Consider the following 16468-nt stretch of genomic DNA (forward strand, 5'->3'; position numbering starts at 1 on the left):
ATCTTTGGGACGAGGCAGATGAAATCTGACTGGAGCTCAGGTATCTAACTATACATTACACACTTATGCATATAACAAAAGCCAAGAAGCTACTTCTGTATGCCACCCTGAGATCTTAATGATATAGGGTGGGATACAAATGTTTTAAATAAAGAAATAAAACTTTTCCTAGCAAGGGGTAAGGAAGGGGTAAAGCCCCACCAATCCCCATGGCTTCTCCTAAAGGTCAGGCTTTGTGGCCTGGGTGTGCATGGAGGCAGATGTCCTCTCATGTATTTCCCAGTGACATTGATTTGGGCTTCCACCTCCTTCTTCTGGTTATTTGGAGCACATACCCAAGATTAAAGAGAACGAATAAAAGCTAAGGGCACTGAGCTGTCGGTACAAAACACTGAAATGACATTTGCATTCATCCATTAGCAAAAACTGTAGGTATTTATATATTTAACCTCTGTGTAGCTGTATCACTGTTATTATTCCTCTAAAGATTAATTTTAGGTCCACATCCCACAATGCTCTAGAACAGGAGTGCACAACCTGCAGACCTCGAGCACTTGGACGTAGGCGCATGCACTGCAACGGAGAGAACAGCTCTGATAGCGCCCAATAATAGTCTTCAGACACATGTAGGAAGAAAGCCAGACTATGAAGCACATGGTCTTCGATGTCTATATACTAATGCCCAGAGTATGGGAAACAAACAGAACGAACTTGAACTCTTAATACAAGAGGGAAATTATGACTTGATAGGTATAACTGAGACTTGGTGGGATGACTCTCATGACTGGAATACAGCAATTGAAGGATATAACCTGTTCAAAAAGAACAGGAGGAACAGAAAGGGAGGTGGGGTTGCACTGTATGTGAAAAATACATATCTCCGCACAGAAATACAGGAGGAGGAGCTTGGTAGCCCCATTGAGAGCATCTGGGTTGAAATAAATGGAGCAAAGAATAAAAGGAACCTGGCGGTCGGAGTCTACTACCGGCCACCCCATCAAGGAGAAGACAAGGATGAAACTTTTGAAAAGCAAATAGCCAATATTTTAAGGAAGCATGAAGTAGTAGTAATGGGGGACTTCAATTTCCCCAATATTTGTTGGGAGACAAATTCTGCAAAACATGGCCCCTCCAGGAAATTCCTGACTTGTGTGGCGGATAACTTCCTCCTACAGAAAGTAGAGGAAGGAACTAGAGGATCGGCTATCCTTGACTTGATCCTAACCAACAGAGATGACTTAGTGGATATAGTAGCAGTTACAGGAACTCTGGGGGAAAGCGACCATGTTGTACTTGAGTTCTTGGTTCTAAGGGAAGCAAAAGCTGAGTGTAGTCAAACACGTACCCTAGATTTTAGGAAAGCTGATTTTATTAAACTCAGAACAATGATCAGTAAGGTCCTATGGCAAGCGACGCTAACGGGAAAAGGAGTCCAAGATGGGTGGGAGCTTTTAAAAAAGGAAATTCTCAAGGCACAATCACAAACAATTCCAACAAGAAGAAAAGGTGGAAGACAACAGAAGAAGCCAATGTGGCTTCACAAAAAGCTTAGGCATGACCTGAAAACAAAAAAGGACACATATAGGAAGTGGAAAGAAGGCCAAGTAACAAAGGAAGAGTACAGGCAGATAGCACAGAATTGCAGGGATGGCGTCAGGAAGGCTAAAGCTGAGAATGAGCTGAGGTTAGCAAGGGATGCTAAAAACAACAAAAAGGCTTTCTTCAGCTACGTGCATAGTAAAAGGGAGAGGAAAGAAATGGTGGTTCAGCTATTAAATAAGGATGGCAAAATGATAACAGATGACAAAGAAAAGGCAGAGGTGCTCAATTCCTACTTTGGCTCAGTCTTCTCCCAAAAGAGGGTCTATGACCCCCCTGGCAAAGGCGAAGTACAGGCTGAAGGGGCAGGATTGCAGCTTGGGATCGATAGGCATATGGTCAAGGAACACCTCATTACTTTGAATGAGTGCAAATCTCCAGGGCCAGATGAACTGCATCCTAGAGTAATAAAGGAACTGGCAGAAGAACTCTCAGAACCGCTGTCTATTCTCTTTGAGATATCATGGAGGACGGAGGAAGTGCCAGATAACTGGAGGAGGGCTAACGTTGTCCCTATCTTCAAAAAGGGTAAAAAGGAGGAACCTGGGAACTACAGACCAGTCAGGCTGACATCAATCCCTGGGAAAATTCTGGAGCAGATGATAAAGGAATCCATCTGGAAGCACCTAGAAAACAATGCCGTGATTACTCGAAGCCAACATGGATTTGTCAAAAACAAGTCCTGCCAGACAAATCTGATCTCATTTTTTGATCAAGTAACCTCCCTTGTGGACCGTGGGAATGCTGTAGACATCATATACCTCAACTTCAGCAAAGCTTTCGACAAAGTGCCCCATGATATCCTGATGAGCAAACTAGCTCAAAGTGGGCTAGATGAAACAACGATCTGGTGGATCCACAGTTGGCTACAGAATCGGACTCAAAGAGTGCTTATCAATGGGACCTTCTCAAACTGGGGAGAGGTAACGAGTGGGGTACCGCAGGGCTCAGTCCTGGGCCCAATGCTCTTCAACATTTTTATTAATGACTTGGAGGAGGAGGTGCAGGGAATGCTGATCAAATTTGCAGGTGACACAAAATTGGGTGGGATAGCTAATACTTTGGAAGACAGAAACAAAATTCAAAGTGATCTGGATAGACTGGAGCGCTGGGCAGAAAACAACAGAATGACATTTAATAGGGATAAATGCCAAGTTCAGCATCTAGGAAAAAGAAACTAAATGCACAGTTACAAGATGGGGGATACGTGGCTCAACCACACTACAAGCGAGAAGGATCTTGGAATTGTTGTCGATCACAAGCTGAATGTGAGCCAACAATGTGATGTGGCTGCAAAAAAGGCCAATGCTATTTTGGGCTGCATTCATAGAAGCATAGCTTCCAAATCCCCGGAAGTACTAGTTCCCCTCTACTCAGCACTGGTTAGGCCTCATCTGGAGTACTGTGTCCAGTTCTGGGCACCACACTTTAAGAAGGATGCAGACAAACTGGAGAGGGTTCAGAGGAGGGCAACAAAGATGATCAGGGGACTGGAAACAAAGCCCTATGAAGACAGACTGAAAGAACTGGGCATGTTTAGCCTTGAGAAGAGAAGACTGAGGGGAGATATGATATCACTCTTCAAGTACTTGAAAGGTTGTCACAGAGAAGAAGGCCAGGATCTCTTCTTGATCCTCCCAGAGTGCAGGACACGGAATAATGGGCTCAAGTGACAGGAATCCAGATTCCAGCAGAACATCAGGAAAAACGTCCTGACTGTAAGAGCAATACGACAATGGAACCAATTACCTGGGGAGGTGGTGGGCTCTCCCACACTGGAGGCGTTCAAGACGAGGCTGGACAGCCATTTGTCAGGGATGCTCTGACTTGGATTCCTGCATTGAGCAGGGGGTTGGACTCGATGGCCTTGTAGGCCCCTTCCAACCCTACTATTTTATGATTCTATGACTCTCTGTGTGACCCCTGAAAGCTGTCAGGACCTCACCCACTTTTCCCTACAGCTGGGCTGCAGGGGAAAAACTGCTTTTCCCTAGCTTCTGGGATCACTGTTTTCCTGTTGCTACTAGGAGCAGAGAAACAACGATCTCAGTGGCAATTGTTGGGGGATGGGAGACACTTTCACCTACATACCCACGCCATCCCACAGTGTTCCCTCGATTCCAGGGAGCAGGAATGGGAAGGTTCAAATCTCCCCATCCCTGCATACTGAGATGTACAGTCAGGGCCAGAAATATTGGAACAAGGATAGCTGCTTTGGCAGTTGGCCTCTGTACACCACCACATTGAAGTTGAAAGGAAACACACCCAGATGGGAGCGAAGTCAGGACTTCCAGCTGTAATTCAAGGGGTTTGACAAAAGTGGGGCACTAGCCAGTCAGGAAGTACAGCCAGTGGCATACACACACACCCATCATCGGTGGCTCATAAGTAATGGAACAAATGGCTGACAAGCAGCCTCATGGCCAGGTGTGGCCTGTTTCCTGGGTACCCCATGACCAATCAAGCAGATAAAAGGCCTGGAGGTGGTTCTGAGTGTGACATTGGCATTTGGTAGCTGTTCACTGGAACTCCTAACATGAGGTCCAAAGAGGTGTCCATGCAAGTGAAGGAGGCCATCATTAGGCTGAGGAAACAACATAGACCCATCAGAGAGATAGCAAAAACAGTGGGAGTGGGCAACACAACAGTTTGGAACATCCTGAAAAAGAGGGGATTAACTGGCAAGCTCAGCAACAGCAAAAGGCCTGGAAGACCACGGAAGACAACTAAAAGGGATGACCGCAGAATTCTGCTCATGGTGAAGAGGAACCCTTTCACAACATCTAGCCAGGTCAAGAACGCCCTTGAGGAGGTTGGCATGTCGTTGTCAACATCTACAGTCAAGAGACGTCTTTATGAATGTAAATACAGAGGCTTCACAACAAGGTGCAAACCACTGGTAACTCTCAAGAACAGTCAGGCCAGATTAGCCTTTGCCAGAAAACACCTAAAAAAGCCTGCCCAGTTCTGGAATAAGATTCTTTGGACTGATGAAACCAAGATTATCTTGTACCAGAATGATGGGAAGAGAAAAGTATAGAGAAGGAAAGGAACAGCTCATGATCCAAAGCATACCACATAGTCTGTCAAACATGGTGGAGGCAGTGTTATGGCATGAGCATGTATGGCTGCCAATGGAACCAGGTCACTGGTGTTTATTGATGACCTGACTGCTGATAAAAGCAGCAGGATGAATTCTGAAGTGTATAGGGCTATACTTTCTGCTCAGATTCAGCTGAATGTTGCCAAACTGATAGGACGCCGCTTCATATTGCAAATGGATAACGACCCAAAACATACAGCAAAAGCTACCCAAGAGTTTCTCAAGGCAAAGAAGTGGGATGTTCTTCAATGGCCAAGTCAGTCACCTGATCTCAACCCAATACAGCATGCTTTTCACTTACTGAAGACAAGACTGAAGGCAGAAAGACCCACAAACAAGCAGCAGCTGAAGGCAGCTGCAGTAAAGGCCTGGCAAAGCATCTCGAGGGAGGAAACTCAGCATTGGGTCATGTCCATGGGTTCCAGACTTCAGGCAGTCATTGACTGCAAAGGATTTTCATTCAGGTATTAAAGGCGATCCTTAAGTTTGAAATGATGTTGGTTTGTTCCATTACTTACGAGCCACCAACGATGGGTGTGTGTGTGTATGCCACTGGCTGTCCTTCCTAAATGGTCAGTGCCCCACTTCTGTCACACCCCTTGAATTACACCTGAAAGTCTTGACTTTGCTCCCATCTGGGTGTGTTTCCTTTCAGCTTCAATGTGGTGGTGTACAGAGGCCAACTGCCAAAACAGTTATCCTTGTTCCAATATTTCTGGCCCTGACTGTATGTGTGTGTAGGAGGTAAGTGTGTGTGTGCGCACGCGTGTGCACACATATGTACAGCCCCTCCCCATCTCCCAGCCAACACTAAATGGGGCCTGTAGGGTTGAAAAGGCTATGCATCCCTACTCTAGAAAATACAATTTTCAGGTTGTGTTTTCTGAGTTGATCCGCTTTTGGCACTTTCTTAAAACAGCTAATCATGAAATCAAATGCACACAGGCATGATCCAAAGGGCTGCATATGGCTTTCTGCATGCGCTCCAGGGCTTTTCAGCTCCTCTTCCCACTAGAGCCACTTACACCCCTAAAACACACACACACACAATTGAGAGTTGGGGGATCCTTTATACCAGCAAGAGTGGGAAGAGAAAGTCAGCAAAATACTCGTACTTGCATGGAACCCATTATGTATGTACACATAACTCTTTGGATCTCTGCAAGATTTGTGTTGGAGGCCTGGCCTCCCTTTTACTTGTAATATTAGATGAATTATCTGACTTGCCTTTCTTCCAAGAGGCTGAATGCACACAATTTTTCCATGAACAAACTGCGCTCTTTATGCTAAATAGGGCTAGTGAGGGTGTAGTTATTTGAGTGGTTCACCATAAACATAGGTCACCAATGAGGAAAGAAAGGAGGGGAAAACAACACATTACTCAGATATGAGGAGCACTACACTTCAAGCTACTGTGTGATTTTGTTCCAAGGTTTATATGGCCCACGAGTGGGCAACTTGTGGGCCAAAAGATCAAGAGGGCCACAAGTTGCTAGTCCCTGGTTTATATGGTTTAAAAGTGAGTCAGGCACCCACTCCCAAACAGTAGAATTCCATCTTTTGCAGCACAGAACCTCTGTACATCCAACAATAAAAAACATGCCACAAATCCAATTTTTCAAGTATCTGTTTTGAACGCTGGCAAACACTTAAGGGAACATGTGACTTATTTCATCCCTCTGCTACCATGATATAGTCAGGTGTGTTTTTTTGCAGTACATATTGATAATCTATTAAGATGGTTCATTGTTGATAACAACAACAGAAATGAAGGAGAAAAATTAAAGGGAATGAACCCCTTTAGTTCAGGTGAGTAAAAAAAAAAAAAAAGGTCTTACCAGTGTAAGCCTCAAAATCCTATTGCTTATAAAAATAGCATCTGTCAAGCTAATAACTTGAAACTTGGCATCCATAATCTATGTGATGAGGTCTACAAGTGTGCAAAATGTCAAACTGATCTGATACAAATTGCTATAAAGACAGCAAGTTTGAAAGTGCTGGAAATTGATAAATGTATAGTCTTTACTCACGGTGTGGTTCAGCACATCATATTTTTTTTTAAAAATCTGGGTTAAACTACTGATGTACTTTATTCAGGCTTGTTGCGAAGGCGTGCCTTTCATTGCTTTGGGGAAATTCTGAGCAGCAGTTTAAAAATCATCAAAGTGTTTCTGTCCCATGAAAACCTATGGCAGCAAGTGCTAGCAAAATTATGTTGGGCATGCTCAGTTTCACTCTGAAGCTAGAATGATGCCAGTACTCCAGTGTTTTGAATTCCACTGTTCTTGTCAGCATTCTGACAGTAGGGATGGGATAGTAGGGAACTATCAACTGAGATAACAGTAAGGTAATTTTGAAGGCTGAGGGAATCACTCTCACTGATGAAGAGACGGAGGAAAAGTAAAAGGCTATACTAGAATCCTGTGTGGGCTTACTCAGAAGTAAGCTCTTCTGAACATACAGGGACGTATCTATTCATTTGTATACATCTACTCAGTTAATGACTTGTTCGTATTTTTTTTTTTTTCAGACCACTCTAACAATACATTTCCTTTTTAAAAACCAGGGAAATTCAATTATCAAAAAACCCTGCTGGTTAAAGACCAGAGTTAAGATGATCTCATGTTGGCTCAAGCTCCATAAAGCCAGGAAACTAGAAGCTTAGGCTGATGCCTTAACAGATGTGCCCCATGATCAGTAATGATGTTGTGCAATGTCACAAACTGTGCTTGCTTACAAGCAACAAACAGGCATGGGTCAACTCACAGGAAGATTCCTCTAGCAATACAGTAAGTCTCAGATGCTTCAAAAGGCAATACAGGACCAGGACAACATGGGGCATCTTTTCTGGTCCCAAGCACTCCATCCTCCCATCTGGATTTGGGCCTGAAAGACCAAGGAAAAGTGTGTGTGTATGGAGGATAAGTTGTAAGCAAGCACAATTTGTGACATTGCACGACAGCATTACTGATAACGGGGCATGCCTGTTAAGCCTAAGCTTCTGGTTTCCTGGATTTGTGGAGCTTGAGTCAACATGAGGTAGTCATAACTCTGGTCTTAAACTGGCAGGTTTTTTTTATCACTGAATATATAACAAAAACTGTGACCAAATCTTGATGATGAAAAACACATTTTGTTTTGGGTGGAACAAAACCACTGGGAAGAAAAGAGACTTCTAATTATTAAATTATTATGTGGAAATTATGTGGAATTACTGAAAAAAGTCCTTTGAGAAAAAGAATGGATAAGTATGCTAGAAAAAGTATGACTAAAGAAAAAAAAATGGAGCTATGTATCTTGGATGTCAAGAAAATGTTTTGTATGAAGTTCCCTAGTGAGCAAAATGCACCCTTATGCAAAGGGTTGGCTTGGGTCTTACACACTGGGTCACTCCCACATAAAATGACAATTTTCTTTTTCATTATTGTTCAAAGTAGAACACATAAATGTCAAATTCAAATCACATACATTCACAATGCATGGATTCAAATTTCTTATTGTGGTTGTGAATTCAGCTGTTAAAAGCTTGAAGAGGAGGAGCTGCTTTATTTGTTAATTTGTAATCTGCTATTAATTCAAAATACACTATGTGTCAGCTTGTAAATCAGTGTTATGCAACCTGTTCATAGTGTAGTTTATGGTTGATTGCTTGTGTTTTCCACTAAAAAGCAAAAAGAATTAAATGAAGCCAGGGTTCTTCTCAGTTAACTTCTCAAAGGGAACTTTAATTCAAGCATCAAGAAAATATATGCTAGCAGACAGAAAATTAGCATTATTTAGAGAAGGGATGCCAAATTCCCAAGCTTGAGGGGCTATATGCCTTAATCCCAAACTACCTGAGGGGAGCTGAACACATTGTCCTGTTCACACATAACAACCCAGACTATGGGTTGAGAATGGGTTGCCGTTGAATCATAGGTTGTTGTTGAATTGTGGGTTGTCATTTCATGTAAACCCTACAATATGTTTAACTACGGATTGTTAACCATTAACAACCCAGAGTTCACAACCCAATTATTATTATTATTATTAAATTTATTAATTGCCCATCTGGCTGGTCACCCAGCCACTCTGGGCGATGTACAACATATAATAAAACAGTTTAAAACAATAAAATTCTACAGTAAAAAACGTTTTCTAAAATACCCTAACCCACCCCAAATGCCTGCCTGAACAACCACGTTTTTAATGCACGACGGAAGCTCATTAAAGAGGGGGCATGGCGGAGTTCCCCAGGGAGGGAGTTCCACAGAGTGGGGGCCACCACAGAAAAGGCCCTCTCCCTCGTCCCCACCAGTCTAGCTGTTCTGGCTGATGGGACAGAGAAAAGGCCATCCGAGGCTGATCTTGTTAAGCGGCCTGTCTGGTGCTGCTGGAGGCACTCCTTAAGATAGGCCGGGCCGCAACCATATAGGGTTTTAAAGGTCAAAACCAACACCTTGAATTTGGCCCGGAAAACAACTGGTAACCAGTGCAACTCCTTCAGCACTGGAGTGATGTTATCTCGCCGGTGGCTGCCTTTAATCAGGCGAGCCGCCGTGTTCTGTACCAGCTGCAGCTTCCGAACCGTCTTCAAGGGTAACCCCACGTAGAGCGCATTACAATAGAGAGAAGACCAGGGCATGTACTACCGATGGGAGCAGATGGTCGCGAAGGAAGGGGTGCAGCCGCCGTATCAGATGGAGTTGATACAGTGCTGTCCGGCTCACAGCTGACACCTGAGCCTCCATGGACAGCTGGGAGTCCAAAATGACCCCCAGGCTGCGGACCTGGTCTTTCAAGGGTAGCCGTACCCCATTCAACACCAGGTCAACATCCCCCAGCCTCCTCTTGTCTCCCACCAAAAGTACCTCAGACTTGTCAGGGTTCAACTTCAGCTTGTTCCTCCCCATCCAGCCACTCACCGTCTCCAGACAGGGATTCTACGGCCAACCTTGGTGAAGATTTGAACGAGAGGTAGAGCTGCGTGTCATCCGCATATTGATGACACCGCACCCCAAACGTCCTGATGATAGCCCCCAGCGGCTTCACATAGATATTAAATAGCATCGGGGAGAGGATGGAACCCTGTGGCACCCCACAAGTGAGTGGCCACGGGTCCGAAACCTCCTCTCCCAGTGCTACCCTCTGGTACCAGCCGGAGAGGAAGGACCGGAACCACCGCAATACGGTGTCTCCAATGCCCAACCCCTCCAGGCGGTCCAGGAGGATACCATGGTCAACGGTATCAAAAGCAGCTGAGAGGTCGAGGAGAACAAGGAGCATTCACCCCTATCCAGAGCCCTCCTCATATCATCTACCAAGGCGACCAAGGCCGTTTCTGTCCCATGCCCAAGCCTGACGCCCGACTGAAATGGGTCTAGATAATCAGTGTCTTCCAAGTGTGCCTTCAACTGCATCGCCACCACCCGCTCAATCACCTTGCCCAAAAATGGCAGATTTGAGACTGGGCGAAAGTTGTTCAAAACTTGAGGATCCAAGGAGGGCTTCTTTAAGAGCGGTCTTATCACTGCCTCCTTGAGGGCTGATGGCATCACTCCCTCCTCAAGGGAGGCGTTCACCACCGCCCTGATCCCCTCACCCAGTCTCTCTCTGCAGCCCATAATGAGCCATGATGGGCAAGGATCAAGTAAGCAGGTGGTCGGCCTTACAGATGAAAGCACCTTGTCCACTTCATCAAGAGGAAGAAGCTGGAACCGATCCCACAAAACCGATTTGCCACAGGCCGCCTCTTGCTCACTAACTGTATCCACAGCGTGCAGAGTAACACACCTAATCAGATCAATTTTATCTGCAAAGTGCCTTGCCAAGGCCTCACAGGAGGCCTTAGAATGCTCCAGTGGTTCAGGAGCCACAGGACCGACCAGGCTCCGGACCACTTGGAACAGCCTCCTGGGACAGCACTCTGCAGACGCGATAGAGGCAGCATAATATTCCTTTTTTGCTGCCTTCACTGCCACGTGATAGGCTGAAGATACAGCTCTGGCCCGTGTCTGATCGTCTTTAGAGCGAGACTTCCGCCACTGGCGCTCTAGCCGTCTCACCTCCTGTTTCAGAGCTTGTAACCCAACAACAAACCATAGGTTCTCTTCCTCTGTCGTTCATGGTTAACAATCTACAGTTTGTTATGAGGTTTGCATATAACGATAACCCACGATTCAACAACAACCCATAATCTGGATTGTCATTATGTAGGAACCAGGCCCTAGTCTTGTCTGTTGCTCTCACAATGCACTGACCATGGTGCTGACTTTGGATGTCCACTGCATGCTTTTGTCTATTCTATTGCCTGCCAGCTTCTCTATCAAATTCTGTGGTCCACCTCTGGTTGGGACAGTAAGTACTTCTCAACTGAAGGCTTTCAATTCTTGGTCTGTAGGTTCCCAATAGGAATAGGAGACTGTATGGGATTTGCAACAGTCTGCAGTTTCTATGTCTTGCATGTTTTTAGTTCCTATTCCTTTGTTCCTGTTGCCCATATCTCTCCTCCTTCCTGACCTTAATCATGTTTGTCCCTTACAAAATATCCCAAATTCCACAAACCTCCAATGTTGCATGCAACCGTATAATTTACTCTCAGCATAGATTTCAGTACAGATTTTGGAGGATCCCTCTACCCTAGACAGTAAATCAAGTTCTGTTTAAATCGATTCGAATCTAAATTAAATAGAACTGAGAATTCATACTTTACATGCATTATCTCGTTAATTTAGTTCTCAGGAGTACATGCAGAATTAATGTGGAGGAAGCATTTTAAACATTGAATGATGATCTTTAAACCAACGGATAGTAGATACAGATTTAGTCTGTGAGCACAGCCCTTTTTCTTTTTTGCTTTCGGGGGTGTGTGTGTGTCAATTGGCATCAGATGCATCATTTCAAACCCCAACTAGAACTTTTTAAAAACTTAATTTCTTTATTTAAAACAAGTATGAAATATGATGTTAAACAACTGTTCTTTAAAAAGAGAATCTGAGCCCTTAGTGGGAACACACAAAGAATATTAGTTTTCACTACACCCACACATAATTAACATTTGTCATCTTTCAGTTGGGATTTCGTTGAAGGATGGCCTTTTGTCTTTCTAAGAGGCCTTTCCTCCATTCTTTTGAATAGCTAACAATGGTGATTATTGCCCAACAATTAAGGCTAAAACTAATGTACTTGCTTGTTTTGCAGCACTCTTCTTGGTGATTTTTCAATACTTAGAGGTAATTTGGGGATGGTTCTCTGAACTTTGTAAAGAAGTATAAATGGAACCCAGGTCAGCTGCTTTTGCCATGTCAGTTGCATAGCCCCTTGACCCTAAAAATGGAAAGCTACACAGAAGTTCTGTACTTCGACAGCTAAAATCAAGAACTACATCTGCAAACGTTCAAGCACCTATTTCACCTGAGTTAGAAAAAAGCTGAAAAAGGTTCATGAAGTAGGAGAATAGATGCAAACCTTAACATGTAGTGTCTACTTCTGTTTTTGAAATAGGATGGCAAAACTAAAATGCAGGCTCTTTAAAAAATCATTTGAACAGCTGTTGATAAATTGGGATTACGCTTACACTCTGGGTTATAGACTTTAATTTAGGGCAGGCTTGGGCAGCCTGTGTCCCTAGAGCTGCATGTGCCCCACGGCCTACTTTCAAAAACTTTGCACAATATCAATTCAGACCTGTGGCAAGAGCAATATGTCCCTCTCCCACAAACCCAACCACTTCAGCCCTTCCCACCACCAGCATGCATCTCCCTGAGGGAATTCCCCTCCCCCGCAGGGAATGCAGCTCTTAACAGAAAAAAAGGTTCCCTATGGGGCCGCGGTGGCTTAGTGGTTAAGATGCTGAACTGCAGACTGGAAGGTTCAAGACCCGAGTGCCGCGTGACGGAGTGAGCTCCCGTCTTCAGTCCCAGCTCCTGCCAACCTAGCAGTTCGAAAGCAAGAAATTGCAAGTAGATAAATAGGTACCGCCTCGGCGGGAAAGGTAACAGCATTCTGTGCACCTTGGTGTTCAGTCATGCCAGCCACATGACCACGGAAGCATCTTTGGACAGCGCTGGCTCTTCGACTTAGAAATGGAGATGAGCACCACACCCTAGAGTTGGACACGACTGGTTGGGGACACCTTTACCTTTTATCCCTGATGTAGGACAGTCATGGTAACCCCGTCATCAGAGATTATGTAAGGGTTATAACACTTGGCTTGTTGTAAAGTTGTTTAATCCTTGCATAACCCCCCATGGCTGGGTTTGAACAACACACCTTCCCCCGCCTCCCCCAATATATAACCCATGGTGAGAGTCGTGTGATAAAGATAGTGATAAAGATTCACAAATTTGGTTGGCCGTGTAAAAAACCCAGAATGCTAAGGGAAGTATTTAATTCATACAAGAAAATGGAGCATGGAAAATTAGGAGCTCTACAAAAGATATGATGTCTTGGGCAAGATAAAAGTATAGAGAATGGAATGGACAGGAGATTTGCAAAGACTTATAGAAAGGCATGTGAAGCGCACTTTGAACACTGGGGTGGATGGTATCAGGCCAGGCCTCAAGGTAAACAAAGGCAACAATGGGAATAGAAAAACTATCCTGCGGGGGATCCGTGAAAGTGCAAAAAGAAAGGAAGAAAGAGTCTGAGCATGATAACAGAGAAGGCTGTAATCAAGATGGACCTTATAAAAGGTTATTAAGAATGCAGTCCTATACAGTTTTATAAGTCCCATTTAGTTCAGTTGGGTTTACTTCCCAGTAGACAAGTACAGAATTGTGCTGCAAGATCCCAAGCACCAGAAGCCTGTATTAGGACCTATTGATCTGATTAAAACATCACTAGTACCCAGGGATTGTTCAATCCAGGAGTGTAGAACCTCAGGTCTGGGGGCCAAATATGGCCCTGTAGGGGTTCCAATCTGGCTCTCTGGTGTTCCCCAAAAGGCCCTTTCACCCAAACACTGATCATTTGGTGGTTTCCAGCTTTTGTTCAACCCCCCCCCCCTTTAAAAGAGGTAGAAATGCCTCTCCTAGGGCTTTGCTACTGGCAGTAAGAACTTTAAGCTAACATATGTTGGTATTTTTTGGCCCGGCCCACCATCTCCCCCTATCCCCAACTCACTTTCTTATTTGTTCTTTGTTTTGTCTCATGTTATAATTTGCTGGCTGGCATGTGACAGAGAAGGCTATTCTTCAGGAAAGGGATTAATGGTGTATTTTTCAATTCCTTTTTGAACAAGAAGAATATGCCTCAGTAAACAGTTCAATACTTAAAAAAAAGCAAAGTGGACAATTCTATGCTGTCACAACAGTATGTAGGATCAAACCATAAGACCTCATTTAAACCATTTATGGTAGATTGTAGCATGCAAGATGCAAGACAGCTACTGGTAAATGCCTTCAGTTTTTTACAAGGCTTGAGTAATGAATTTTATTTTTAGGTACTTCCAATTACACCATTCCTACCATGTAGCTCACTTCAAATGCAGCAGTGGCATACATCTTTAATGGGTACACGGCTGCCTTGGCTCACTGCTCCCATATTAAAATCTTTAGGCTTGTTCCATCTAAAAAGCCACATTGATTTAACACTTACTTTTATAGTTAAACATGTAAAAGAACATGAAGCTACAGTTTTAAGTAGAGAATTAGTAGATATTTGGAATTGGTTTCTCCAAGTGACATGTTTTTCAGGAACTAGAGCATTTTGTACTTAACATGTGAACTTTATATAAAATCCCCTTTCAGTGCTAACAGTGAATGACACCTGAAGCAAATAGTTGGTGGCTACCTGATACTAATCTGCCAGATGTGATTAAAAATAAGTGTAAGTTTACTCAGCTTAAATGGACAAGTGCTCAAGGTGTCATGGTCCAGGGCACCAAAGCTTTATCCTCAGAGGATCCCAACCCCTTAACTTTGGAGCCTCGTCTAAGGACAACAGTTCAGGAAGAAGATTCAAACAGGGAAAGGCATCACTAGGCTTCCACCTCCTAGGACCTAGTTCTCCAGAAAGATACCAGGGGTCATTTCCCCTGCATCCAGAGGAGGTTGCCTTGCCATCTTCAGACTCTGACCATGGGGATACTCACATGCCACAGCCACATTATCGCTGTTTGGGGCTGAGTCCAGGCCCCTTTTAATAGATAAACCCTCAGTCAGTGTAGAGGCAGAGCCAACCAGCCTAAATGCCGCCAAACTGCTACTTAAGGCTCAGTCCAGACCTGCTCCCTTGTGGGAGCAACATACAGACATACTGGCTTCCAGTCCCACTTGGAGCTTTCTGTGGTGCTGATCTCTTCCTGTCTTGCTTCCCTGAGAAACCTAACCCCTGCTAAAGATCCAACTATAGCAGAACCCTGCAACCAAGGCTACAGTGCAGAGCATCGGCATTGTTGATAGTGTAAAACTGTTTTATATGTTTGTATGTGAATTGTTTTATATTATGTTACTATATTGTATTTTTATTATTTTAATCTTTGTAAACTGCCCAGAGAGCTTTGGCTATTGGGCGGTATATAAACGTAATAAATGAATGAAATGAACGCATGGCCTGAAAAGGTAAACAAGGTAGCTTACAAATCAGTCATGTTCTTTATCCTCACAACAACTCTGTTGGGTAAGCTCACCGGAGGGATAACAACTTGCCCAAGCTCAGCATACGAGACGGAGGTTGACTTTGAAACAGAGGGAGTTTACAACAGAGGAGTGGTTTGGACCCGCTTTCTCACATCCAAACCCAATATTCTTTATTTAAAAAACCCTTACCATTTGAGTAGGAAAACAAGATAAGCAAAAATATATTGCCTTCTCTCTTCTTAAAGCTAGTGCAATTTGAAGGCAACCCTTAGCCAAAATCAATGCCAATGTGTTGGCAGGATGAATGACACAAAGTAGAAACAGGACACTCCCCACTATACTATTACCATGCTAGGTTTGTTTATGCATCACAGGCTATAGCACAGCAACGGCAGGCATCAGTGCCTCGCAGAAGCCAGAGTATCCAGCCACCTGAGCTGGCATTCACATGAAGTTTGATTCTGCTCAGACTCCATTGATTGTCCATCCAGAGTTGGTTGGTGGGGACAGTGAAGCATGTTGTGTTGGGGAGGTATGTTGCAATCCTCACAAGGGGTCAACAGTTTGCCAGACCATACCTTGGAGGAGTCTTTTAGGTTGGCTGCAGAGCTTTCAAGATCCTGCAGCAGAAAGTGCTACTACATGGCAGTCTGTCCCTGCCCTTGTGCTGCCCTGCCCCACCCCCTAGGGAAACTGCTAAGTCAGTGAGAGCTGTTAAAACACACAGGCTGAAACTGGAATACAGCTCCCTGGCAGAACTGCACACCTACACTTCTCACGTAAAAGGAATTAATCATGTTTAGTTTAATTTATTTACACGCTGCTTTCCCACAGTGAACCAGGCCCAAAGAGGGTCACAATAAACATCAAGTTAATGGGGGATTGTGCCCTTCATGCTGACATGCCATCATTCTTGTTCTTCTCTGCCAAGTCCTTGTGCACTCTGCTATAATGGTGATTTGTATGCTAAATCTGCTGGGGGTGTGGCTTGTGCACCTAGTGGAAAAGAACAGGCGCATCACTTGTGCCAGCTCAACTACCTACTGGCTCTTAAATGGTTAAATTTTCTCTTAACAAGCCATCCAGTTCATGTAAGTAGGAGACCTTATTATTGCAAGCAGGACAATGGCATTCTGAGAAAGCTATCAACTACATGAAGGAAGAACACTGGACTGAAGCATGAAGGCCATGCTGTGTTTATGTTGCT

At 44.2% G+C, this 16468-nt stretch overlaps 1 protein-coding gene across 12 annotated transcripts in view; it reads right to left on the reverse strand.

Annotated features, from left to right (window-relative positions):
* PTPN5 (protein tyrosine phosphatase non-receptor type 5) overlaps positions 1-16468 on the reverse strand; it is a 111988-nt gene that overhangs the window by 46635 nt on the left and 48885 nt on the right. The window contains exon 4 of one of the 12 annotated variants that reach the window (XM_084855283.1): positions 7469-7588. The exons of the other annotated variants lie outside the window; for them this stretch is intronic. Within the exon in view, the coding sequence (XP_084711409.1) occupies positions 7469-7568 (100 nt within the window). The 5' untranslated portion in view covers positions 7569-7588. The remainder of the gene's footprint in view (positions 1-7468; positions 7589-16468) is intronic. 12 annotated transcript variants of the gene reach the window in all.

This window comes from Heloderma suspectum, chromosome 1 (genome assembly GCF_057233095.1).
Source record: "Heloderma suspectum isolate Gila_16-S chromosome 1, 16-S_ref, whole genome shotgun sequence".
Lineage (NCBI taxonomy): Eukaryota > Metazoa > Chordata > Lepidosauria > Squamata > Helodermatidae > Heloderma > Heloderma suspectum.